Source organism: Sesamum indicum, linkage group LG5 (genome assembly GCF_026168435.1).
Source record: "Sesamum indicum cultivar Baizhima isolate 11 linkage group LG5, ASM2616843v1, whole genome shotgun sequence".
NCBI classification, from domain to species: Eukaryota; Viridiplantae; Streptophyta; class Magnoliopsida; order Lamiales; family Pedaliaceae; genus Sesamum; species Sesamum indicum.
The window spans coordinates 11289747-11317063 of NC_142661.1; the positions used below are offsets into that span (position 1 = coordinate 11289747).

General features: G+C 39.0%; 1 protein-coding gene across 2 annotated transcripts; it reads right to left on the reverse strand.

Moving 5' to 3' along the window:
* Window positions 1–1329: 1329 nt before the first annotated feature.
* On the reverse strand, window positions 1330–5867 carry LOC105162305 (ATPase 8, plasma membrane-type). 2 transcript variants are annotated; one of them, XM_011080312.3, is made up of 13 exons: window positions 5558–5867; window positions 5224–5442; window positions 4967–5104; window positions 4557–4871; window positions 3999–4445; window positions 3772–3894; window positions 3573–3677; window positions 3168–3477; window positions 2569–3083; window positions 2297–2470; window positions 2007–2189; window positions 1728–1909; window positions 1330–1610 (listed from the first exon to the last, which is right to left on the reverse strand). In XM_011080312.3, exons 1-13 carry the CDS (start codon window positions 5606–5608, stop codon window positions 1514–1516), a joined length of 2859 nt encoding a protein of 952 aa, XP_011078614.2. In that variant the 5' UTR covers window positions 5609–5867; the 3' UTR covers window positions 1330–1513. The 2 variants fall into 2 exon arrangements, with proteins under 2 accessions (XP_011078614.2, XP_011078615.2); XM_011080313.3 differs by having other exon boundaries at window positions 1330–1623; window positions 5558–5862.
* Window positions 5868–27317: the final 21450 nt, after the last annotated feature.

The window sequence follows — 27317 nt, forward strand, 5'->3', positions numbered from 1 at the left end:
TGATATTAATAAAAAAGTTGAATAGAAATCAATATTTATCCTCAACCGACTTATTATTTATTTATTTACCTGTCAAAAAAATCTCTTCTAACCAAGCTACCCTTATACATCTTCACAAGCTAATGTATGTGAGTAGGTACATCTTTACTGATAATTAGGTAAAAAAAAAAGTTATTTTTTGTTTGGAATAAGTCAGTAATAAATCAATTTAGAAAAAAAAAATATGGATTTTAATTCAAGTTTTTGCTAACAAATGGACCTATTTGTTAGAAAAGTATAGACGTTAAGAATACTAAATGTAATTTTTTAAATCACATAAAATTTATGTATAATTACACAAAATTTTAAAAAAATATGGTATAATTATCCCTTAAAATATTTTACAAACTTTTACAAAGAGTTTGGTATTTTCCTTTTCTTTTTTCTTTTTACAAAGGGAGTTTGTAATATCTAAAAATAAAATATTATAAGCTACTTAAAAAAAATAACGAGTTTTCATCTTATTTTGAAAATTTTTAATAAGTTGGTTCAAATTTTTGCATTTTAAATACAAATTTTGCATAAGTGGCATATTATAAACTCAATGATCTTATTTATCAAAATGCTTTAATAATTTTTTCTTTTAAAATATGATTTGACATCTTATAAATTAAAAAAAATACTTTATAAAATATATGAACTTGCAAGATTTTATAAAATGAGTTCGGCTAAACATCTTATAAAGAATGTATGATTTAATAAAGAGAACTAGCAGTATCGGCATACTCGATCACATATTCACATTTTTTAAAAGTAAAATTATAAGAATTCATTAAGTTTTTTTTCTTTTGGATTAATTTATTTCAAATTAAGGCTTCTGTTTGTTTATTTAGCTACCTTAAGTGAATAAATTTTAAAAATTAATATTATCTTCAAATTAAAAATTCATACAATATGTTTATATGCATAAACTTGTCTTTAAATTATAAATGAAAATTTAAAATTGTCAATCTTTTTATGAAAATAAGTAAAAAAAAAATGTGATAATTGCGCCTAAAATAATAGAAAGGGCTTACTAATAAAAAGAAATAAATTTAAAGAATATTTAACAAGCAGAGGAAAGAAAGGAATAATCTTTCTATAAAGTATTGAAAAACACATAACATAAAGTTTTAAATAATTTGAGTATATAAACTTTTTAGTTACAATTATATTTTGAACAAATTTAGGTAATTTATTCCTACAAGTATTTATGAATAATGTATTAATATCAACAGTTAGGAGTGTCTATAATGAATTTTCTGCTTAATACTCATCGAAAAAAACGACTTATTCTGAAAAATAAATACATAAAAAATTATTTTTCATAAAAATAAATAAATAAATAAAAACAATGGAGCACAGAGTAGAGCCCTATCTTTGAACATCTCTAAAGTTAAAAAAACAAAATGTTATATGTCAATCCTCCTTCACTTCCATGTTCCTCTCATCTTCACATTCCATTTCCCAAAACTGTGACTATCAATCAGCTCTTTTACACAGTGTAATGTTGTTGAATGGTCTCAATGTCAAGGCCCTTCAGCTTGACGACTGACTCGACGTGTCCCTTAAGGGTGTGCAACTCCCTCAGCCTGTAGCATTTTTCTTGTAAGAATATAAAAGTTCGTTACTAGGAGGATCATTTGATCAGAATTTACAAAGTTTAGGCATTAGTGAAGGTAGTGCATGTCAAGGATCATATGGGATACCTTGCAACTTCGGCTCTCCTCCTCGCCTGCTCAGCGATTTCAGAGAGTTCACGGTAGTTCTTGTCGTGGAGGAGGGCGGTGGAAGCGTCAGGAGTGGAGAGACCATGAAGGGTACGTTGAGCCACTGCCCACTGTGCTTCTCTCTCGCCCTTTCCATAGTCCTTCTTGGTTGTGAAAGCAGTCTGGTTCGTCACAAGAGAGGAATCAAGAACATGAAGATTAATAAGTCAAGTGTTGGAGGAAATGTGGAGTTTAAGGTATTGTTGTGTTATGTTTTACTTTGTTCTCGATCATGGAATCCCAGGCTTTGCCACTCAAAGCAAAACGAATGATGAACTTTAGAATGTCGAGTGGGAAGTAGGTGATGATGCTGTAGACCCAGATGACTCCACCCCAGCCCCATCCGATGCCTTGAATTCGTGCAAACCCCCAGTGTGCATATACAGCGATAATTGTAGCCAACTGAAATCCCACAACTCATTGAACTTCAGTAAACTCGGAGAAACAAGTTAAAACGATAATAGTTTCTAGTTTTTTAAGAAATGACTTTTGGCTTTAGTGGGACTCACCAACTGGGCTAGCAAGAAAGCAGTAATGAGCAAGCAACCAGGACGTTCTACGAATGACCAGCTTCGTGATCTTGTCACGAAGATGAGCGCTTGACTGATGATGCTCACTTGAAGGTAGAGGGCAGCAGTCAGCTCATCTGGCTTGCCCCTGAGAGATCTCACACCGAAGGTGTTCTACAAGCAACAAATTGTACGTCATTGATCAAATTTTCACATATTTTACATGATGATAACAACAAAACAAGATCAGGGTCTTGCATAAGAGAACTCACGGAGAAGAAGTCAGTGTCAGATGCCAGGTAGAAGAAGACCACGGTCATGATAGCCATGTATGTTCCAAGCACAATGCCAGTGCAAAAGATTTCCTGAAGCTTCCACGAGTCGGGCAGGGGAGACGGCTTCACGCGGTCTTTAGATATGGTCATGATGGTTCCATCATTGAGGACTGCAATGATCAAAACCATGAAAGGCGAGAAGTCAAACTTCCAGATGAGGGCAATTAGCAAGAATCCCATCACAATACGGATTGTGATGGAAACCGCATAAATGGTGTAATTCTTCATCCTCTGGAAGATGGCTCGGCTGGTTAGGACTGCGCTCACGATCACGCTAAGTCCAGGCTCAGTCAAAACAATGTCCGACGCGCTCCTAGCAGCATCAGTTGCATCAGCAACAGCAATGCCAATATCGGCCTTTTTAAGTGCCGGTGCATCATTCACACCATCTCCAGTCATACCACAGATGTGGTTTCTCTCTTGAAGTTTTTTGACGATCTCGTATTTATGTTCTGCACATCAAAAGACTTGTTGTTAGTTTTAACTTGAGAAGAGTTTCATGAAGTTCTCTGAGGGTCAATGGTTTTTAAGGTTACCTGGGAAGACTCCCGCAAAGCCATCTGCCTTCTCAATGAGTTCATCAACAGGGATTGAAGCAATGGACTCATCCTTGCTCTGGCCGAGAAGGGTAGAAGATGGGTACATGTTGGTGCCCATACCAAGTCTACGACCGGTCTCTTTACCGATGGCTAGCTGGTCACCGGTAATCATCTTCACATTGACACCAAGGTCAAGAGCTTTTCTGATGGTCTCGGCACTGTCATGCCTTGGAGGGTCAAACAGCGGCAACAAGCCAACAAATTCCCATGGTCCACCAGCACTCTCTTTTGTCTTCTCTGGGATCGTCTGGAAAGAAAGACATATACCCCATACTCAGAGTTAGTGGTTAAAGGACTATTTCAGTTAAGATGGTATATGTACTTTAGAATACTAAGATTCACCTGTCGTGCAACACCAAGAGAACGAAGACCACGGTTGGCAAAGTTGTCAATGATTTCATGAGCCTTCCTCAGATTCTCCCCTTTGAGCTCACAAAGTTCGATGATCTGTCATGTTTATGAAATAAGTTAAAAAAAGTGGGGTTGAAGTAGAAGAAAACAATGTATATCAATATGTAATAACTTTTAGGATTGTCTTTACCTGCTCAGGAGCACCCTTGCTGCATCTGTGCCAGTCTCCGTTGTTGTCATAATAGGTAATAGCAGTGCGCTTTTCCACTGGATTGAAGGGCAGGAAATGCACCTCTGTGATTCCGGCTCTTGCCTGAAAGCTCACAACAAATAGATTAATTAAGAAACCTAATCCATCAAACCTAGTAAAATTGCAACGTGAACAACAAAAAAGAGGCATTCTATGAATTATAATACCTCCTTTGGATCACTTAGCATGTTAACAATTGAAGCATCAATAGCATCCTGGTTCTCAATCCTGGAAGCCCTGGCAGCAAGCAAGACAACAGTGTCTGCATCCACACCTTTTGGGAATACTTCAATCAACGATTTGTCCACTGTAAGCTTGTTCAAGGTAAGAGTTCCGGTCTTGTCACTGCAGAGCACATCCATGCCTGCCATCTCCTCAATGGCAGTCATCCTCTTAGTAATGGCACCCTGTTGGGATAGCCGATGAGATCCGATAGCCATTGTCACAGACAAGACAGTTGGCATGGCAATTGGGATACCACCAATGAGCAGCACAAGTAGATTGTCAATTCCGTCTCTGTACTTCCTGTGCTGGATCGGGTACATCACTATAATCTCAACCAACATCCCCAATGCAATGGAGCAAATACAGAAGTTTCCAATGGAAGTCAACACCTGATAGAAGAGACAAACATCCAACAAGTGTTAAAGTCAAGCTACATTTTTGTCTAGTTCCAACGACTTAATTTTAATCCAATGGGAGATGCTACTGAGATATGCATGAACCTGCTGGAAGTGTCCGACATTGTTGGTGCTATCAACAAGATGGGCAGCCTTGCCGAAAAAGGTGTGGACGCCAGTGGCAATAACGACAGCCTCGATCTCACCTTGCTTGACAGTGGAACCAGAGTACACTTCTTCGAATTGGTGCTTGGTTACAGGTAGGGACTCTCCGGTGAGAGCTGATTGATCAATCTTCAGGGGATCACCCTCTAAGAGACGAGCATCGGCTGGGATAATATCTCCCAACTTGATACTGATCAAGTCTCCTGGAACCAGGATTGAAGCTTCCTGTTCACTCCACTTTCCATCTCTCAAAACCTATATTCACACAATCAACAAACACAAAACTGGTAATGATAAAAAGCAAGAGCAAAGATTAGTATCTCCAAGAGTGAAAAGTGAAGAAAAACTACCTTAGTTTTTGGGGCAAGGCCAGCCATAAGAGCAGCAGCAGCATTTCCTGCATTGTTTTCTTCAATGAAACTAATGGTTGAGTTGATAAACAGCAGGACAACAATACCGACGAAATCTGGCCAATCTGTAGGCTTCCCCTGCATTCAATCCACAAATATAGATTCTTTCACAACCCAAACATGCATACTTCAAGAGAATCTACACATAAAAACACAGCTAAAACAAAATCAAGAAAAGGGTTAAATCTAAACCATACCCCTCCATTGGCCAGAGCAATGGCCATGATCGCAGCAATCTCCATAACCCATGAGAGAGGATTCCACATAAAGCCCAAGAACTTGAGCAGTTTGTTCTCTTTCTTCTCCTCAAGCTTGTTGGGGCCAAAAATCTCCAGCCTCTTTGCCCCTTCTGCAGATGTCAAACCATCCTTTGAACATTTTAGCTCGTTGAACACTTCCTCAATCGGGACATGTTCCTGCAGACAGCAACCACACCCAAAATCATCACCACATTCTTGCACAACATCCATGAACTAAAGATTCATCTTTTCATAAAAAAAACAACAAAAGACAAGAGCCCACAACACTTACAAGGTCAACCGTCTCGTTCTTGATCGCTTCTAAAGAAATATCGGAGGCCATCTTTTCGTTGCTCAATAACAAGAAAAAGAGGAACCCAGTTCAGGAAGAAAGATTGAGAGGGCAAATAATCTCTCTATCCTCCTCCCTTATTATTTTTTTGTTTACACTTTTCTTTTTACACCTAGCTCTCTATTCAGCCCCCCATGCAATGAAAACACACACAAGAGGGTATTATTTGAGAGGCTGAGGTACTCAGAACGCCCATCAGACCCTTTTATACTATAAGGCTTCTGGTTTTATCTTGAATCCTCGTCCCCCTACAATGGCGGGCGATCAAGCTTTTTCCCAACCTCTAGTTTCTTTGGAACTCCTGAAACATGTGTGTTTATTGTGGGTTTCCATTCTTTTCAAGAATTTGAATGTAACTGAAACTCAAACTTGCTTTATGACCACATGGATTAGCTGAAGACTAGGGTGGATTAATGTGGTTTAATATATCTCCTACTAAGAAAATAAATGTATGTGGTTTATGTGTATTTTATTTAGTTAAGTGTATTTGGTTTTACTTACTTTTTCTTAATGCTACATTGTAGCAGTAGTAATTTGTGATATTTTGCGTGTGTGTAATTTTTTGATATTATTTAAAATAAGGAATCTATGATTTTTTATTATTTAATATAATATATAAAATAATAAATTAATATTAGATTGATAAAAAATAATTATAAAAAAATAAAATATTGGAGAGAAAAAAAGATGCATAAAATAGGTAAATAAACAATCAATGTGCGTGGCACATTCAAATGAGTGAGCATAATTAAATAATTTTTTTAAAATTAATTCTTATTTTCAAAAGTGTTTTTTAATTGAAGGAGTTAAAAAACTGTTAAGATAAAAAAATTTATAAAAAGTTTACTTAGTGGAAATTAAGAAGAGTGGACAATTTAGAGATTTAAAAGAGTGGTTTGGGGAGATTAAAGTACATATGACACAATTGTTAGGATTATAATTGAGGAGATTATACATGTCATACTTAGTTATATCTTTCCCTCAATAGTTAGTACACGTGTTTTTTATCGACTTTGGAGGATCCCTTGGTTTGACGGGATCTCGACTGCTTGAACCGTATTGTTGTATTTCTCCTTTTATCTATTTTATGTAATTTACCTTTATCGAAAACAAAAAAAGAATAGTTTGAGGTTGGGGGTGTAACATAGTAGAAAGTAGAAAATTAATAAATAAATATTAAATATTAAATATTAAAAAGTATATAATTTACAGACAAAAGAAAAGGTGCGATATCAAAGGAGTGCTCTTACTTAATAATAAATATAGCTACAAAATGATATACGAAAAAAATATGAGACACCAATAAAGTAATCGTAAAAATGAAGCTCAATAAGCAACCAGTATGGCTCAGGACACATGGATGTTGATTGATGGCGCCCAATCATCATCTGCCTGTATTTAATTCAATCAATAGTTGTGTCATTTGGTTCAAACGATGCGTCCATTCAAGTAAAGTGATATGTTCTTTGGCTGAAATGATTGTCTATTAAGATGAAAGATTATAACCTTTCAAATGCATCTTTTTTTACTGGACATGTCCATTAGATGATACCTTTCCAACTTCTACAAATAGGCTCCCATATTTATTTCATTTTCACAAGTTCATCCCATTCAACTTGGAAGGCATTTTAGAGTATTTCAATGTGTTGCCAATAAAAGCATATAAAAGCATGTTGTATTTTATTAAGAGAGTTCTAAAATATTATTTAGTTTGCCGTTTTTTAAAATTTGTAATGCTGCTACTTTGAGATTGTAAGTCGTATCTTAGGAGACAAATTGCTGCTTCTATTAGAACCAAAACGGGACAATAATTGTCTTAAAAAAATAAAAAAGTTTAACTCTTGCCTCGACTTCATAACACACAAATTCCGCATATTCCTCATAGTTGGGAAAATAAGGAATATGCGGGATTTGTGTATTATGAAGTCGAGGTAAGAGGTAAACTTTTTATCTTGGTATTAATATATTTATTTTCTTAAATTATAATATTTTAGAAATTAAATAAAAAAAATTACTTTTTGCTTAAAATGTCTTTTAACTTTTAATTTTTAAAAACATTACTATTGTTATATACTATACTAATTTACTATTACTTATTGTTATCATCTAAATTATTATAATAGTATAGTTTATTCAATCGTAGGACTATATTGTGCTACAAATAAATGGATATATACAAAAATTAAGTTAGATTAAAAGGATAATTTTGTCATTATAAAGTACTCTAAATAGAGATATGTAAAAACTTAAGTACCAATTGGGGCATTTATAAAAACTCATGTATCACTCGGGTATCAATTATATCATTTGAAAAAATTCATGTATCAATTTAGGCGTAATTGCAAAAATAGTCCTGTAAGTAAAGGGGGTGGCGTTCTTGGTCCCGTAACTATAGGACTGACAATTTTAGTCCCGTAAGTTTCAAAAAGTTTGCAATTTTAGTTCTCCCCACAAATCTGGCCAATTTTTGGATAATTTTACCCTTTTCCAGCTTTAAAATGTGCAGTTTAGTCCAGTTTCAATTATTTTGCATTCTAATGCATATTTTTCCATTCATGCTCGTCAAGAATGGTATTAGAGCCTAGGTTTATTGAAGAAATATATGATTATATTATATTTTGGTATTATTTATCCACTAATGGAGGAGACTTTCAAAGAGAAAATGGAACCGAACGAAAGTTCGAGTTATTCTGAAAACAGGGAGTATTTTCAGATTCTGGAAATACAAAGAAGAGAATTTCTCATGGAAATTCTTGAAAAATGTGACAACAGTCCCAAGAGGATTGATCCAAAATTTCTCATGCCAGAAGAAAAACAAGAGTGGCTGAGAAATTTTGAAGTCCGACAAGTACTACCAGGAAATGCAGTGAGACGTATACATTCCACTGAAGTCCATGGTAGAATCCCAGCCAGGAGAAATAGAACGGGTAAATTCCTACATAATTTCAGTTTTAAAAATTATGACTAATTGGAAAGAACTTGAGCCGGATACATCAAAGATCTCCTAAGATCTGAGAGAGATACAAAAGATGGTTCAAGACTATGGACATAGGTTAATACATATACCTGTGAAAATAGAATCCTTGAGCCAAAAGGTGGACAAGGTCCTTAAGATCCTTCCAGATCTACACGAGGGACTTACAGATTCGAAGGCCACAGAGATTCCAAAGCCGAAGTCAAGAGAAGATCTGATTATTGCTTCTATTAAAACTATAAAATAATGGAAGTAACAAGAGCGGATCTATCAGATCTACAAGAATTGGCTGAATCTTTTTCCCAACTCGGGATCGTGGATTTAGTCAATATCCAAATGAATGAGATCACTCCAGCATTACTACCGTCGGAAGGAAGTACATGCTCTAATGAACCTCCACAGGATCAACCGATGAGGGAAAGTGCAGATTTCCACCCTAATACCACTCCAACATTTGTGGGAACCAGGCTAAAGGAAAATCCAGGGAGAAATCCAAAAAGTGTGCCTGAAAATACACCTTAGGCGAGGACCATGCTCCAGCCTTTACATCCATATGGCGCTATACTGAACCTGGATATTATCGATTTCCGAAATACCGAGAAATTGATAGACGAATGGATTGCAGCAATTAAGATAGCAGCAACTACCCTAGAGCTCGACAAAGAAAACTTCATAAAGCTTGTGGAGTTGAGCTTGGAAGGATCTGTAAAGATCGGACGGGATAATACCCCAGAAGATACCAAAGCCAGCATCCTTGCCGGAGATTCGAAAGGCGCGATAGCTGACCGGCTAGGAAGGCTCATCAAGATACACTTCATTGGAGATGGATATTTCGAAGGAAGTAGAGCAGAAAAGGCTAGAGAATATGCATAGGCTCTCTTCAGCCTTGAACTTAGAAGTATTTGCGCAGTAGATGAATACATCTATTGGTTTCGCAAGTACTTTTTCCAAAGTGGAGTAGCAACGGAAGTAGCAGCTCCAATGTTCTTCGCAAAGATATGCAGTCTATGGAGGAAAATGTTGATCCAATCATACAAAGTACCCGAAGGACAACTAGATTCAGTGGCGCGAAGAATGGCTTTCCTTAAAGACAAACTGAAGGATTGGTGTTATCAAGCATCCATCCAGAAGAATATGAAAAGATTGAGAGGTAAAATCAAACGAACCCCTCTCTGTTGTGATAACAATGATTTTCCAACTATTATAGGAGAATCAAGTGAGCCAAGGAAAAGGAGGAAGCAGAATAATGACTTCTACCCAAGGAGTTCCAGAAGAACCTTTTCCCGGCGGAGATCATGGTAGTCCAAGTCCAAAGCCAGAACATATAAATCGAGACAAAAAACAGGACCAGCAAGGGTTTCATCCCAAGGATCTAGACGAACAGATGCAAGATCCACTGGAAGAACCCCTATAAGAAGAACTTTCAGACGGGCCCATAGCTGAGCCAATGAAAGTTTCAAAGACTGCAATTGCTGAACCTGCGGAGCAAAAGAACATATATCTCCGGACTGCGCGCAGAAATGTGGTGAACTACGAAGATTTGAAGCCATAGATGACATCTTGGATGCAGTCTACTATGGCGGCTTGGTACCTATTTACCAATTCGAAGACCTTCCATCAGACGAAAGTGTCTATGAGGAAGAAATAGAAACTGATTCGGATGGATCTTCAACCGAGTCAGAATAATTACAACGAGGGAGATAGGCTTCAAACAACCGAAAGCCTATCAGGATTCTTTTCCAGAATGACGGTGTCAAACAAAATCATGTAAAGAATCATGCGGCAAGATTCCAACCTCAGCCCATACGATGGATTTAGGATTGGAGGAATTGGAAAAGTCTTGAACCAGATAGGACTGAACCAAAGGAAGCATCACATAATCTACAAAATAAGTTCAGGTGAGTTTGCTATACCTATGGAACTTACTGGTAATGTCATGGAAATGCAGTTAATTCCTAAAGAAGAAATTCTTGAAGAATTGAGTAAGCTTAGAGAAGAAGTAGCTATTACTATGAAATGGATCCACATAGGAACTATTGAAGTATTAATAAAAGCAACTTTTAAGGAAGGAATTGATTCAGAAATACATTTATCAATAATGGATAGAAGAATCAATAACTTAAGAGATGGTTGTCTTGGAACAATAATAGGTAATTGTATGCAGGAAAACTGATGTTTGACATTCATCCTAGGATTGTATACAACCTAGCAAACCAAGATTTTAGTAGAGTTTTAACCCTTCATCAAGATTTTAAAAGAAAAGATCTAATGAGAGAAGGAAATAGACCATATTCTATAACTTATAGAATTGCATATGCCCTTTCCAATACGCATCATTCAGATTTGTTTCTTAGGAAAGAGTATATTGAGATTCCTAGAATTTTCAAGGAGTTCGCCAAGGTCATGACACCAGATCCTATTAAGATACCTAGAATAGGTGGTGTTGATATCATCATAAAAGATCACCCAATTTTAGATAAAACACTTAGCTCTAAAACTGATTTCAGTAGTCGAATGTCCTTTTCGGAAGATAGGATTACAGGCTATAAAGGAAAGGAGAAAGAATTATTAAAAGCTTTAACTCCTCAAGAGATTAGGGTAGATAACGTAAAACTTAGATGCCCTGAAGGATGGAAAGAAATACAAGTTATATTTGACATCACTAAGAAAGAGAATTTTTTCCCTTGTGATGACTTATATCATTTGCAACAACCTATTGTTGGAAGATATGAAGGCATGTTAGAAATAGCAGGCCATGAAATTTTAGTTGCAGGTGTTGCAGGAAGAGAAAATGGGAATATGACTTTGGGGTTAAGTTTCCTCGAAGATCATAAACCATGGGGAAGAAAAGGTAATGGAATGGAATTCAGTCTTGATGGTGTCACCATAAGGATTGATGGTGTCACCATATCTGTTGGTATGTTGTATGATCAATATAAGACGGAGTATTTTACAGCTTATATTGATTCAGAATCAGGTATTTGTACGGCAAAACCTGGAGTTTTCCCTAAGGAAGCAAGGGAAACCTTACCCGTCATTGTAGGAAGGGATTTTTCACAAAAAATCCTGATACTCAATAAGGAAATACGAGAAGCCAAGATCATGATTGGAGGAGCGTTTGGATCACCCTGGTTTAGGGTAAAAACACCTCCTATTTACTTTCATGATACAGGTGCCGATATCTTACTAGGTAACAATTTCACTCAAACATTTGCAAGATATATGCAGGATAATCAAAGGAATCTGTTAATCTTTACTACTAACTGTGGTAGTGAGATACAAGTATTGCGAAGAGAAAATGCATTCAACAGGATAATGCTAATAAATTTTCGCAGCAAACGTGGTGATTTTGATGCCAAATTAACTCATCCAAAAATACAGGATAAGAGCAAATTTGGTAAGGTCCTTTTGTCTTTCAGGCAACAGGGACTCATAGACAACGATAGCTTCTATAAGGAATCCAAGGAGGAAATTCTAAATCTTAAAGAAGCACTACTGGGAATGAAACACTCGACATCAGCGAGAAAGTAGGCTTTCTCTTGAGAATGTCAAGAGGCTTATCCAGAGGAACTTCAGCGAAAATCCTCTGGCATGGTGGGATAGAAACAAGATCGAAGCTACTCTAAAGCTTAAGGAAGAATGCAAATATGAGTACATTCGATACAAACCTATCTAGATGAATATGGAAGATAAGAAAGATATGCTGATGATTATCAAAGAGCATATCAGTCTTGGACTCATCGAGCCTGGAATCTCTACGTACAGTAGCCCTGGATTTCTGGTAAGAAACCATGGCGAGATCAAGAGAGGTAAACCCAGGTTGGTTATTAACTATCAAGGCATTAATAAGATTTTAGAGTTTGATGGTTATTACATTCCTAGTAGAGAACACTTAATTGATTGCATTAAAGGAGCAAAAGTGTTTTCTAAAATCGATTGCAAATCTGGTTTCTATCAGATTAAAATGGAGAGTGAATCAAAGAAATTTACTGCATTCTCCACACCACAGGGACAATACATCTGGAATGTGCTTCCAATGGGTTTAGCTAATGCACCCCAGATATTTCAAAGAAAAATGGATAAGCTTTTCAAAGATTATTTTGAGTTCATGTTTGTCTATATTGACGACATACTAATCGCATCCAAAAATATGAAAGAACATATTAAACATCTTGAAATATTTTCTGATGCATGCCACAGAGAAGGATTAGTTCTTTCTGAAAAGAAAGCTACTATTGCTGTCAATAAAATTGAATTTCTAGGAAATTCTTATTGACGAAACAGGGATTGAGTTACAGGAGCATATTGTGGAGAAAATCCACAATTTTCCAGATGCGCTCAAAGACAAGAAGCATCTGCAAAGCTTCTTGGGAGTTGTTAATTTTGCAGGGATCTTCATTAAGGACCTTGCAAGATACAGAAAGGATTTCCGACCACTCTTGAAAGAAACGGAGAGTTCAAAGTGGAAATGGGAAGAAATCCACACAAAAAGGGTTCGTGAGCTAAAACAGGTCTGCAGTAACCTGCCAAAGCTTGCTATACCACAGGACGAGGATGAATTGGTAGTTTATACAGACGCCAATGATTATAGATGGGCAGCAGTGCTCATGAAGAAGACAACTACATGGGAAGAACCTTGTAGATATACAGGAGGGTTGTTCTCAGAACAACAAGCTAAAGTTTGGCACATCAATGAAAAAGAATTCTTTGCGGTTTGGAAGGCTTTTAAAAAATGGCCTTTATTTTTACTTGCCAAAGAATTTACTTTAAAAGTTGATAATACTAATGTTAAAGCTTTCTTAAAGAACAAATTAGAATCGAAAATAGAGAAAGCTCGTATTATCAGATGGCAGGCTGAATGCCAATATTATTGTTATAATATTGTCGTTATAAAATCTCATGAAAATATTCTTGGAGATTTCCTGACAAGAGATGGAGGCATCTGAAGCAAACTCCATCATGTTAAGACTCAAGCACCTTCGTGAAAACCTCGAGGAGCTTGACAGAAAGTTCGGACAGCTAGCAGTTAATGCCCAAGTTGCCGGACAAATTCAGAGAGCCAATCTAGACACTGTCCAGGTCGCAATAAGGAGTTCCTTACTAGCATCCACTTCGCTATGGAATGATCTACGAGAACCAATTCGGAAGGCGTCACTTTTGGGGATGACTCACAAGTTAAGGGAGCATGACCCAGAACATGCCTTTAGAGTATAGGGCTCTAGACCTGTAGCGTCGGATTCAAGTACCGATTGCACAAGGCTATCACCAGACTCTGGTGAAACGGTAACAATTGAATCACAGGAAGTGCAAACTCCTGTAGGTTCAAGTCAACCCAGCACCTCTGGGGTTAAAGAGGGAGAGATTAGCCTTAGGCCAATGACAGGTACCTCTAAGGCTAATACTAACGAATTAATATCTTCTTCTGCTTGGTAGGATTATTAGCGTATGTGGAAAAAATTAATTTCCCACAAAGGAGTCAACCCAAGCAAGACCATTATCGAAACATCCGAAAAATATAACAGAATCTGGATGTTAGAAGGGTCTAAACCAGAAGATGTCAGAGAATGGTATGATTATGGAGCCCTTGCTTCAGTTCATACTATGTCACCGAGTTTTCCGAAAATTTCAAAACTTCCGGAGTGGATTAGTGGAGCGATCTTTGATTTGTGGCAAAACAACCCCCACTTGAAGAGAGGCGATGTTCTTGAGATAAAATTTGTTTCAATAGCTCCAGAAACTGCAGGAAAGGGGTCTCATCCAGCATTCCATTTCATGAAGCTACAGAGACCGAATATGGTAGCTTTCAACAAAATCAAAGCTGCCCCAGGAGAAGCTCCCTTGGTATTAGCCATTAGTGAAGATAGTATCTCTACCAGGAGAGCTTGGGGACTATGGGTCTGTCTCATAGAGATGGACAAAGTCAAGTATCCATTCAAGATTTTCTCAAACAAAGTAATTGGATCATTCCTGTTAAATTCCATGACAGGGAAAAGCACGGAGTTTGCTGAAAGCTTATTCGAAAAAAAGAGGATGTTAATCTGGGAAAATAAGCTGTCAGCAACCGAAGCCACAAGGATGAAGACGTGCAACATGTTGCATGTTGGGCAATGGCATAACCATCTGTGTCTTTGCTGCGAAAAATAAGAAAAGCCCCTGTTCGGGATAAAGATTCGGGTTACGAAAAATAAACCCGAACCGGACCAAGACAAGGGAAAGAAAAATTTTTTTACCAAGAGAGGTAAAAGTTAAACGATGTAAAAGGTTGAAAGGATAAGACTGTTGGTAGAAAACAACAAAAGCCAACAGTCAACAAAACAAGGAAGACAACTGGAAGTCACATGGCCAATAAACTATAATGACCAATAGCTGGAAAGGACGGGGCGATGACGTATGCAATAACGTCATTTGAAAAAGACAATAGGATGACGGAAGCAATGACGTCGTCAAAAAATCAAGTTGGAGTCCGAGTTTGAAGTCCGTGGATGCCTATAAATAATGAGGCGATGAAGCAGAAGGGGATCATCAGAAAAATTTCTCCTACTCTTCAAAGCATTATTTTGAGGGTTTTCAATCTTTCTAGTATTTTAATCTTTCAGTTTATGGGGGTTTCCCCAACGAGTCTAGTCCTCTATCCTATGAGAGGCTAAACAGTTGTCTTCTCCAACGGAGGAATAATATCTATGTAATATTTCCTATATTTCTTCAATAAAAAGTTAGGCTTCTGTTCAACTTGTTTATCCAAAACTTTATTAAGTCCCAATATTGAAGTCCCTTTCACGCCCTAAGGTAGGAAATGAAATAGGGCTGTGCTGTTTGTTGCTGAAGGAGCCTAGTACCTGCGAACCATCTACTGCGGTAGTGTGGTTAGAAGAAGTCCGTAAAACCGAGGACTTGAAATACCCGGGAACAAGACGGTCAAAAAAAGGTATGAATTTATGAGGGCTTAGTTTATTTCGGAAGCATGTTGGGCCAAACTTGAAGCATGATAGGGGCTAAGGTTCATTTTTCGCTAGAAGGGCAAAATGGTCCTAAAATGGGGGCTGAAGGACCAAAATTGCGAAAATTCGAAAGATACAGGACCAAAATTACCACCGCGATAGTTAGAGGACCAAATTTGCCATACCCCTATACATACAGGACGAAAAATGCAATATTGCCTATCAATTTAATAATAACACTAAAGCTTGGGTACTAAAATCATTTTTACTCTTTACCATTGGATGAAATTGTAATATTTTTTGGATTAGTTTGAAATGATGGGTTCCTGTTAATGTATAAAATCATGTTGAATATACATAAGTAACAAAATGACCATAAAAATTTTTGAGGAGATTTGAACACGATGAACGACACCCGAGGATTGTGGCTCACTTAATTGTGAATGATTTACGAATGCGTATACTAAGTGTTAAGTTAGCTAACTCTGTCAGTACTTGTGCATTGTATAAACTTTGGCGTATCACTTGGCCTGTCGAGGATATCATATGATAGGGATACCTGTTGTACTATATTTTTACGTCATTTATGAAAATTACATTTCCAAAAAAAAATGACCATAAAAAATAGAGTAATTCATAGTACAAAGTAAATGATGATGTTCATCCCACGAAAGACATTAAAAACAATCACAAACACATTGTTCAAAATACATTATCATTTGAACACATCGGCTCAAAGCATCCCAACAATCTTAAACCGATTCATAGTATTCTGAACTTTGATTTAGACGTCACTACTTTCAAAACACCAATTCATAGTAGTTCGCAAGACATTCACTGTTGCTTGCCGGCTTCATAGGGGTTGACTTCCTTAACATCCCATTGTTTTTGCTTCTTATCTCCCTTGGTGGGGAGACTCCTAGCCCTCTCAAAAAGCTTGGTGGTAGATACACTGCTCAAAAGTGTGATGGTGGTTGTGATAATGATCTTACAACAAGCATTCAAGGGCCATGTTCTGTGTTGGCCAATGGTTGGGATCAAGAAATTGGTAGTTTGGGCACTGGTCGGAATAACGATTTTGCTTTCGTTTTCTTGTTTGTTCTTGTTGGAGCAGTAGATTGGGATGAACTTCCCTTGGTCTTCCTTTTCCTACTAGCTTGTTGTGCTAGAGGAACATCAACCTCCAAATCTTTACCTTTGTGCTATCAATTGAAAAATAAAAAGAAACTTAGTTACCAAGTAATCAACAAATAATATCTGACTAAAACATCAACTCATTACAGGACATGTTCTCTTGTTATGTTCTCTGGCCATTGCACAGTTTGCATCTCACCATGTTTGATCTCCTCATAGCATTAGGAGCCTCACCAGGTTGCTTTCTCCTATTTTCTTTTAGGCCTGTTAGGCATTCTTGTAACAATTGGAGGTAACAGATTGGTATGTTCAACCTCTAGATCTTGAGACTCATCCCTCCAAGAAACCATCCCCAAGAAAAATCTTTTAAAAACAGGTGCATGAGGAATTGATTGAGACTCATCTACATTAGATTGTAGGGTTACAACACTCATTTCATTATTTGCTAGGACAATTTTAGCATAGTAGGGACCTCCCAAATGACTTAGCATGACGCCTCTCTATTGATTCCATATACTTTTTTCCTAGCCCTATAAATCTACATATATTGAGGGTTGACACCAAATTTTTCAGCTCATTTTTAATTCCTTTAGGCTTCATTCCTGGGTTTTCCCTCGACACATTCTCAATTTTTCTAGCTATCCATTCAGCACTAGCCTCTTTCGTAGCATCAGACCTAACACGCGTGTGATTAGGCACATATGTCTGGAAGGTCACACCATCTACCAATAGTCCTTCACACTACAATGGCCACTCACTCTATTTTTTTATTCTTCATTCGCATTATTTTGAATCCTTCCCGAATCACAAATTCTTTTTAAGTTGTCCTAAAAGCTTTCCCTTTTCTAACGTAATTTTCTCTCTACCATCTGCCGGCACACTAGCATCCCTATTTCAGGAACCTTGAAATGGATCATCTTTAAAGTCAGAATCACTCTCATTTTTATTTTGACAGTTATCATCAGATATATATTACTCAATTCATTTACAGTTTGATGTGTGATTAAGGAAGGATCGCTGCTAAAATACCTGAAAAGCCCTTCATTAAGGGCATTTCCGTCATTTAAGCGTGGATCCGCATTTTTTCTATCGGTTGGGTCGAATGGACCCGACCCGGATCCATCCGCCTTCGAAGACCCGGACAATGATAGCCGTCCGATCGCGGACGTGGGCTAGTAGGATTAGACCATGTGGCTGGTCAACTCTGACCTGCTGAGCCCTATATATAGACTCGAAACGCCGTCATTAAAGGTACCTGTTATTCATTTATTGTGATCGAACATTGAGATAGAACACTTTTCTCTCGATCAAACTAACTTGAGCGTCGGAGGGTCATTGTCGGGGACGTGCCCGATGAGCTCACTTTACTTGTTTCATTCTCAGGGAACCCAAAATTTGGTCTTGGAAGAATCAACAGTCTTTGTGGAGATCGAATCTTGAGATCGCCTAATTCGACCCAGATCAGTTGGCGCCGTTTGTGGGAACATCTAAGAATTATCACTATGGAAGGTTCATCGAGGAGAAATGCTGGCGAAGATGAAATACCAAGGAAGGGAGGAACGACCATTCACATGACGAAAGAAGAACTGCAGAAAATGATATAAGAGGCTAGTAAGAATGCTATCGTGGAGTACGAGAGGAGGACTGCGACCCCTGTGGCCAAAGAGACCGCCAGAAAACAATTATTTGAAAATGTTGAGCCCCAAAGAGAGTCGCGAGTGCAAGGCGAGCTGGAGCGCAGAGCTAGAAGGCCAGTCTCGTCGGATGCGGGGTCCAGCAGCCACGCTCGGTCGAAAAGAAAAGAGAGCCTGTAATTTCACGAACAGAAGTAGAGAGTGTAGGGAAGCAGATAGAGAGCCTAAATAAACAAATCGACGAGCTTAAAAAGCGAGGAGAGATAGTCCCACATAACAAAAACTCCCCTTTTAACAATGATATTTTGGTTCAGGTGGTGGAACCAGGATCTAGAGTCCCGGACTTGCCGAGATATGATGGAACAAAAGATCCTTATGAGCATATGGCAGCCTTTGACATGGTAATAAACTTATACAGACAACCGAGCCCCATCATGGCTAAGTTATTCGCTACTACGCTAACAGGACAGGCACAAGAATGGTTTACCAACCTACCCCAAGGGAGCATTGATTCGCATGAACAGCTGGTTCAAAAGTTCTCCTTCCACTTTGCGAGCCGGAGAAAGCAAAGGAGGTCTGCCACCCACCTTTTCACTATACTACAGAGGGATGATGAGACGTTGAAGAGTTTCGTTGATGATAGAGATCCAGGATCTGCGTATTGACATGATGGTTAGTATCCTGATCCACGGATTGAAAAAGGGTCCCTTCGCATCCGCGCTCGCACGCGACCCGCCAGCTGATGCCGAGCAGTTGATGGCCCTAGCTTAGAAGTACATTGACCAGAGGAGATGAACGCGATGAAAGATTATGAGCGGAGGGAGCGCGATCAGTTATACAGACGACCGAACGATACAAGGGAAACTGGAGGAAGCAAGCAAAAGCAAGAAAAGCCGAAGGAGCCAAAGTACATACCCAAATATCACAATTACAACCCGTTGCCGATGTCGCAGGAAAAAGCTTTGATGATGGTCGAGAATGCCGATGTTCTCAAATGGCCAAGGCACACCAGGTATACCCCCTCCAAGAAGTTTTCTAACAAATTCTGCAGGTTCCACCGGGAAATGGGGCACAATACAGAGGAGTGCTTCCAACTCAAGGACGAGATAGAAAGGCTAGTGAGGCAGGGGTACTTCAGAGATCGAGTTCCCCAAAACTGCAAGATTGGCAAAGAAGAGACAAGGAGAAGCAGGTCGAGGAGCCGAGATCGAAACACGGGCCCTCAAGAGCGACGAATACCCAGATCACCAGGAACAATGCACCAACCAAAGGGGTGATCTACACGATCGCGGGAGGTTCTAGTGCAGGAAATTCGAACAGATACAGAAAGAGATGTGCTAGGACCATGAGTTCGAGTAGAGGAAAGGAATTTGTGTTGAAGGTTGAAGAAGAAGAGGCAATTTCCTTCAACAGTTCGGACAGACCGGAAGAGAGTGGGGAGATGAATGATCCGATCGTCATTAAACTGGACATTGCAAATTTCACGGTCCATAAGATTTTGGTGGATAGCAGAAGCTCTGCGGACATCATCTTCAAGAGCGTAATTGACAAGATGGGCTTGGAGAACATCCGGTTAGAGCTAGTAAGAACCCCGTTGGTCGATTTCGGAGGAAGTGAAGTGGCATCGTTAGGGATGGTAGAGTTACCAGTGTCCATGGGGGACGAACCGAAGCGAAAAACTATGATGGTGAAGTTCTTGGAGGTAGACACACCATTCGCATACAATGTGATCCTTGGCAGATCGGGTCTAAATCTGTTTAGAGCAGTCATCTCCACCTACCACATGAAAGTAAAATTCCCTACGGATCATGGAATCGGTGAGCGCGTGCGACCAGAAAGAGGCCCGAAAATGCTATAACTTATCATTGAAGGGAGAACCGGGACAGAAGAAGAGGAAGGTTAAGGAGGATGCTGAACCTCGACCTTATGAGGCCGAACACCTGAAACTGAGTGACGAGTTTAAGGTCGTGCAACTCTCACCTGATGAACCCGACAAGACTACTAGGATAGGTGCGAGCATAAAGGAGAAGGAGATGGCCATGATCAGTTTCCTAAGGGAGAGCATGGACGTCTTCGCGTGGAGCCCATCCGATTTCACAGGAATCAACCCCGAAGTGATCGTGCACAAGCTGAACGGAGACCCGACTATGCGACCTGTGCAACAAAAGCAGAGATCGTTTGGGGGCGATAAAAATGAGATCATCTGAAAAGAGGTGGACAAGTTGCTCAAAGCCGGGTATGTATCAGAAATTCAATACACTGATTGGCTGTCTAACGTGGTGCTTGTTCCCAAATCCTCCGGGAAATGGCGGATGTGCGTGGATTTCACAAATTTGAACAAGGCTTGCCCGAAGGACCTATACCCATTGCCAAGAATCGACGTTATGGTAGACTCCACTGCTGGTTTTGAGATGTTTTCGATGATGGACGCCTACCAAGGGTATCACCAGATCTACATGGCGGAAGAAGACAAAGATAAGACCTCTTTCATTACAGAGAATGGAGTTTATTGTTATAATATGATGTCCTTTGGTTTAAAGAATGCAGGAGCAACATACCAGTATCTGGTGAATAAGATGTTTGGCGACCTGCTTGAAAAAACGATGGAGGTGTACGTCGACGACATGCTCGTGAAAAGCAAGAGGTCGCAGGATCACCTCGCGGATCTTGCACAAGCATTCGCTATCATGAGGTCGTATGGGATGAAGCTGAATCCGGACAAATGCACATTCGGAGTAGGAGGAGGAAAGTTTTTGGGGTACATGGTGAGCGAGCGTGGGATCGAAGCTAACCTAGAGAAAATCCAAGCCATCGTAAACCTGCGATCACCGACCACAATCAAAGAAGTACAAAAGCTAACAGGGAAGATCGCCTCATTGAGCAGGTTTATTTCGCGATCGGCAGACAAGAGTCTTCCTTTCTTCAAAGTTCTACGAAAGCCTAAGAATTTCGAATGGGACGAGGAATGCGAGAGAGCTCTGCAAGAACTGAAGAAATACCTGACAACACCTCCCTTTCTCGCGAACCCGAAAGATGGAGAGGCACTGCTCCTTTACCTGAGTGTGTCAGAGAATGCGGTTAGTTCAGTACTGGTGAGAGAAGACGGAGGTCAGCAAATCCAATCTACTATGTGAGCAAGATGCTTCAAGGTGCAAAGTTAAGATACACGGAGATGGAGAAGTCGGCGCTCGCGTTGGTGGTCACGGCTCAAAAATTGCGACCATACTTCCAGTCGCATAAAGTGATAGTATTGACGAATCATCCCTTGAAGCACATAATTTGAACATACAGAATTTGAAGTGCTGGAGTAATGATGTGTGATTAAGGAAGGATCGCTGCCAAAATACCTAAAAAGCCCTTCATTAAGGGCATTTCCGTCATTTAAGCGTGGATTCGCGTCTTTTCTATTGATCGGGTCCAATGGACCCGACCCGGATCCATCCGCCTTCGAAGACCCGGATAATGATAGCCGTCCGATCGCGAACGCGGGCCAGTAGGATTAGACCACGTGGCTGGTCAACTCTGGCCTGCTGAGCCCTATATATAGACTCGAAACGTCGTCATTAAAGGTACCTGTTACGCATTTATTGTGATCGAACTTTGAGATAGAACACTTTTCTCTCGATCAACCTAACTTGAGCTTCGAAGGGTCATTGTCGGGGACTTGCCCGACGAGCTCACTTTACTTGTTTCATTCTCAGGGAACCCAAAATCTGGTCTTGGAAGAATCAACAGTCTTTGTGCAGATCGAATCTCGAGATCGCATAATTCGACCCGGATCACAGTTCCATCCCTTTTTTCATCTCAGACTCCCGCCCACTCTCAGTCCCTTTAGTCTGACTTAACTCATCATTTCCAAAACCCCTTCTCCCTCTTTTTCAGAACCCTTAATCATTTCAGAATCCTCTCCCTCTTTTTCAACCTCAGTTTCATTTTCAGAACACTCTCCCTCATTCACTCCACACTACTATACAAAAACTTCAAACTCTGTCCTATTTCAGTTCGTTTAATACGACCTTATCACCAGTTGTGTTTATTAACACTCCACTGTCATCCAGATTAGAAGATATTTTAAAGCATACTCATTACAAACATTATGAATCTCCCTAATATCTGAAAGAAAATCATTATAGCTATACTTATCTTGATCAACATTTTTCAATCTTTTGCACTTTCCCCTACAATGTATAAACTTTGTCCACCATTCCTGTAGGGAAAACATAAAAACAAGAAAAGTAAAACATACTCAGAATATAAAAAAGTATCTTAATTATCTCAATGAAAATGTAAAGGACCCAACAAAGTGTAAACAGAAAATATAAACAACCCCAAAACAGAAACATAAAATATAAACAACCTCAAAATTGACTTTTAATTCAATATTTTGATCCGGTATTTGGTTCAACTCTAAGCATGATTTATTTTTATCTGCTTCTATCTTGTGCCACATCGTCGCTGAAGGGGAATTAATTATCCAATACATCGCTGAAGGGGAAATTGTTCTCCAAATGCATATAGACTCTACATAACCCGTACAGTTCTTTAATTCTATTTGAATATGATCACTAATAGCTAAGTTGAGAGATTCCACGGCTTCCGCAGCAACGACCTTGCCATCACTGAGCCTTAGGACCATCTCGTCCTTACGTAGCTTTTTGCTCTTTTCCAGCACCTGCAAGTCAATGCAGATGTGAGCTCCACAACTGGTACCCAATATCCAAGAAGCATAATTAGTTATCATATTTCCTTCAATCACAAACGTATTTAAGTTGGAGAGGATTTGTGCGCACTCCCTCTTCGAATGTCCCTTTTTCACGGCAATGAATGCAAACATCATTTGCCCAGGACCGCTGTGAACCGCCATTCTTTCGTTTCCCTTTGCCTTTTCCTATTGGAGCAATAGGGGCACTTGGATTGCTAGCAGTGCTGTGACTGCCTTCCATTTGCCCTTCTTCCTCTTCCAGCATTCGGCGTTCTTGTCTATCGCCATTTATGTTGTAGTTAATGATGAAGGGGTCATAGGAGGGAGGAAGTGACTGGAGGATCATATCGATGTACGTGTCATTATCAAACCGAGCTTTGAGGTCTTCGAGCTTCTCCACGACGGATAGCATCATGACCCCATGACTTTGCACAGAGGATCCTTCAGTCATTTTTGTCCCACACATATCCTTGGTTCTAAAAATTTAGGACAATCCTTAGATTTTCCAACCAGTCATTGTAGTTCATGCCATTGAATTTATTGTCTCCATTATCAAGTTTAAGAGGTTCTTAGACATTATTCTACATGATAGAATATAAAAGAAAAAATCAACAGAGTATAGTAATATTATTGACAAGTTGAGGACATGGTCTTTAGTGTTTAACTCGCACTATTTATACGAGAGATCCACCACTCTTAAGTGGAATTTCGGGAAAGCAATTCCTAGTAGGCTTGGGATCCACAAGAATAGTTTTTCATGCCCCGCTTTTACAATTCACATGGAAAAAGCCTTGTGGAAGGCAACCGATGCCATTATCATTCCATTAGAATCCCAAGATATTTTGCCTTACCTCTTCACATGATCCCGATGACTCTAAGCAAATCATGTTACTCAGTGTTACACTTCAGTCGTCGCCTCCCATGACTCGTGAGGCAAGGAAACCCTGAACGTGCTCTTTGTTCACAACAATGGTGTAACTTTCCTCTATTCCAAGTGTGCCACGACTCGTGGGACCACACTTCGATAGTGGTAGCTTCCTCACCACATTGTTGTATGGAAGGTTTGGACAGAATCAAGATAACTTGATCCAAGTCTATTTTCAGCCTAATATTTAACTTGGTCCAACCAAGTAAGAGTTAATGTTTGAGTTGTTTGACCGAGAGCTCATCACATAATTATGTTGCATGCATAACATCAAATGCTAAAGCAATAAATAAATCACCGCATGCAACACAGTTAAGCACGCCCCTATGGGATGATCACTGAGCCCAACCTATGCTACTCACTGAGCCCACAATGAGTCAATGGTCAGTTTAAGGTGGCCTTATACTATTACAAGATATTTTAACCATCAACATGTAGATGGACCTTCTAATTTCTTCATGGACCTCCTTCTCCGTGCACCTTCTTCTCCATGGACTTGCATAAAAAATAAAATCCTCACCAAAAATCATATACTATTCTCATTACATTTAAAAAAAAAATCATCGATTAGAAGTCGGGGAGATAGAAAGCTTTATTATTCCAAGAAAAAAACGAGAGGGAGAGAGATGATAGCATTCCAACAATAAACATACAAGAGGTCGTGGGCTCCGTGATCATCCATCCATATATTCCATGTAATATAACAATCCATCCTATCCAATATCACAAAATAAATCATACGGAAAAAACATAGGTTCATAATTTGCAATTAAAAGATGATCGAAAATATGTGCATCCAATGCGCATAATAAAATCTAATTAATTATGCAATTTTAGAAACATCCAGTTTTATACAAAGATTAAAAACAACATAATTAACAATTTAGAAAAATACCAAAAAATTAAATTTTTGAAAAATGGTGAAAAATGGCCTAACCGTTGGCCTCTGCAGTGCACTCTGGCCTCTCTGCATGCGCCCGTGCAGGCTACTGTCCACGTGCAAACCTCCGCGCACACGCAACGCCTATGCGCCCGCCTGGCCATGCGCGCACTGTGCGCCAGCAACAACAATTTTGCTACGAGTTTTCTTTTTCTTCTTTTTTTTTTATGAAACAGCAAAAATAAAGTATAAACCTAGAAAAATTCAAAATTTTTATATGTGCTTTAATCATCCATAACCAAAGGAGCCATTTTCATGATATAATCATTATATGGAAAGTGATAAAGAAACATGCTTCAAAAAAAGCCATAAAAGCACATTAATCACACAAGGATTAAAGATAATTTTCGTCCCACAACTATAGGCCATTTTCGTTTTAGTACCGTAAGTTTCTAGGGTTTCAATTTGGTCCCGTAAAACTGAAAAATTCGCAATTTTAGTCCAAATTTGGCCGAAAAATTTTGTGGGTCACCGGAAAAAGTCACATGCGATGCATGTGACTTTTAAAATTGGGGGCTCGATCTTGATTGGCTGGAGAAGCTGATGTGGCGCATATGTGGCGCATACGTGGAAGTTAAAAAAAAAACGACTGGCGGGGGATGGCTTTCATTGGCAAAGGCAGACGATGGCTTTCGTCGGATCTTTGCACAGAGGTGACCAAAATCGATGGGAATGGTCTCAAAAGATTCGCCAGAACGAGAGGCGTTCAACGGTGGTCTTCCGAGCCAGTGGTTCGTTCAGACGAAGGAGAAAACGCCGGCGGAAGGTGCAGTCGCGGCGGATGACGACCGAGATCTTCAAAACGATGGATCTTTGCACCTAGTTGATGAAAATGGATGAGACTAGTCCCATTAAAACCGCAGTGAGGAGACGAATCCAATGGTACCAATCCGCGATCGTGGGTTATCCTGTCGCCGGCGAATCGACGGGAATTGTCCGCGGCGGTCAATTTCAAAGCCGAGTCGCTGTCGTGGTGGGATCTCAAAATTGGTTGAGGGGTTTTGTTCTCCTTGCTATGAGGAATCGAATGGTATATGTAGTGGCCAGAAATTCCAAGTAATGGAGGCGGAATTGAAGAGAGAAGGTGGCGGCGACTGGCGGGCGATTTCGCGACTTTGATTCCTGTCTGTTTTTTTTTTTAATTTCCACGTATGCCCCACATCAGCTTCTCCAGCCAATCAGAATCGAGCCCTCAATTTTAAAAGTCACATGCATCGCATGTGACTTTTTTCGGCGACCCACAAAATTTTCTGGCTAAATTTGGAGTGAAATTGCGAATTTTTCAGTTTTACGGGACCAAATTGAAACCCTAGAAACTTTCGGGACTAAAACAAAAATGGCCTATAGTTGTGGGACGAAAATTGTCTTTAATCCCAACTTAATAATGTAGTGAACATAATTACGAAAGTTACATCAACTTTTAAGTGGAAAGGCATATAAAGGAAAAAAAAAGTTAATCCTAGTTTAGACTAATTAATGAGATAGTTAATCGCACCTTTTAGGTGGGATACACTATCTCATAAATTAGGATTGTAATACCAATCCTGATACAAATATCGGGCTCTAACAATGTGAACAAAACGTGTAATTATGCATGATTAATAAATTTTTGATGCCTAATCACACGAACCAAATTAGAACTTAGCGATAACTTAAAAATTATCACTTGATATTTTATTCATATTTTCTTGTAGTATATGTAATTTAACTATATACCAATATCATTCCATTCCTTAGTGTGTATGTTTATACACTGAAATTTAAGTATGTCATTTCAAAACAGATGTTATATAATTAATCCTACTTTTATTCCATTGTTGCATTGATAAGTATGAATTAATTTAGAGGATAAAGAAATTATTTAATGAATACCCAAAACCTCTTTCTGAATTCATTTTTGTTCAAAAAACTCTTCAATATAAGCACTATTTTACCAGAATTATAAACCAAAATTCCCACTCATTTCTCCCTTTCTCCTTACTTTCTCGCCTAAAATGTTGACTGCTCTATTATTCTCTCCCTCTGCCAACAATTTTAGTGGGTGGAAAGTTGCTCAGGTGCCAAAAACTTTCTCTAAAAGCCAGAAACCATAGTGATGAAGGCATCCCATATTAATTGTACACGATCAATTTGAATAGTTTATAAGTGTGAAACATCTCTTTCTAGTAACATGTATTTTCAGAGTAAAATTTTAAGGTTCAAATGAAGTCAAAATGATAATATCTTGCGCAATGGGCACTGATAAAAAATCGCAAGCTGCATCATTTGGCGCCGTCTGTGTAAACCAAGCCATTTGTTGGTCCCGAGGCCCTTATCTGGGGGACTGATGATGCATACAAATATCCCCTACATTGATTGCAAATGAGGAACTCGAGTATAAGTCCTAGGACCTCCTCCCTTGGTGAGACACATTTTCAAGATAAAATTGTGAGACTAATACGAAGCCTAAACGA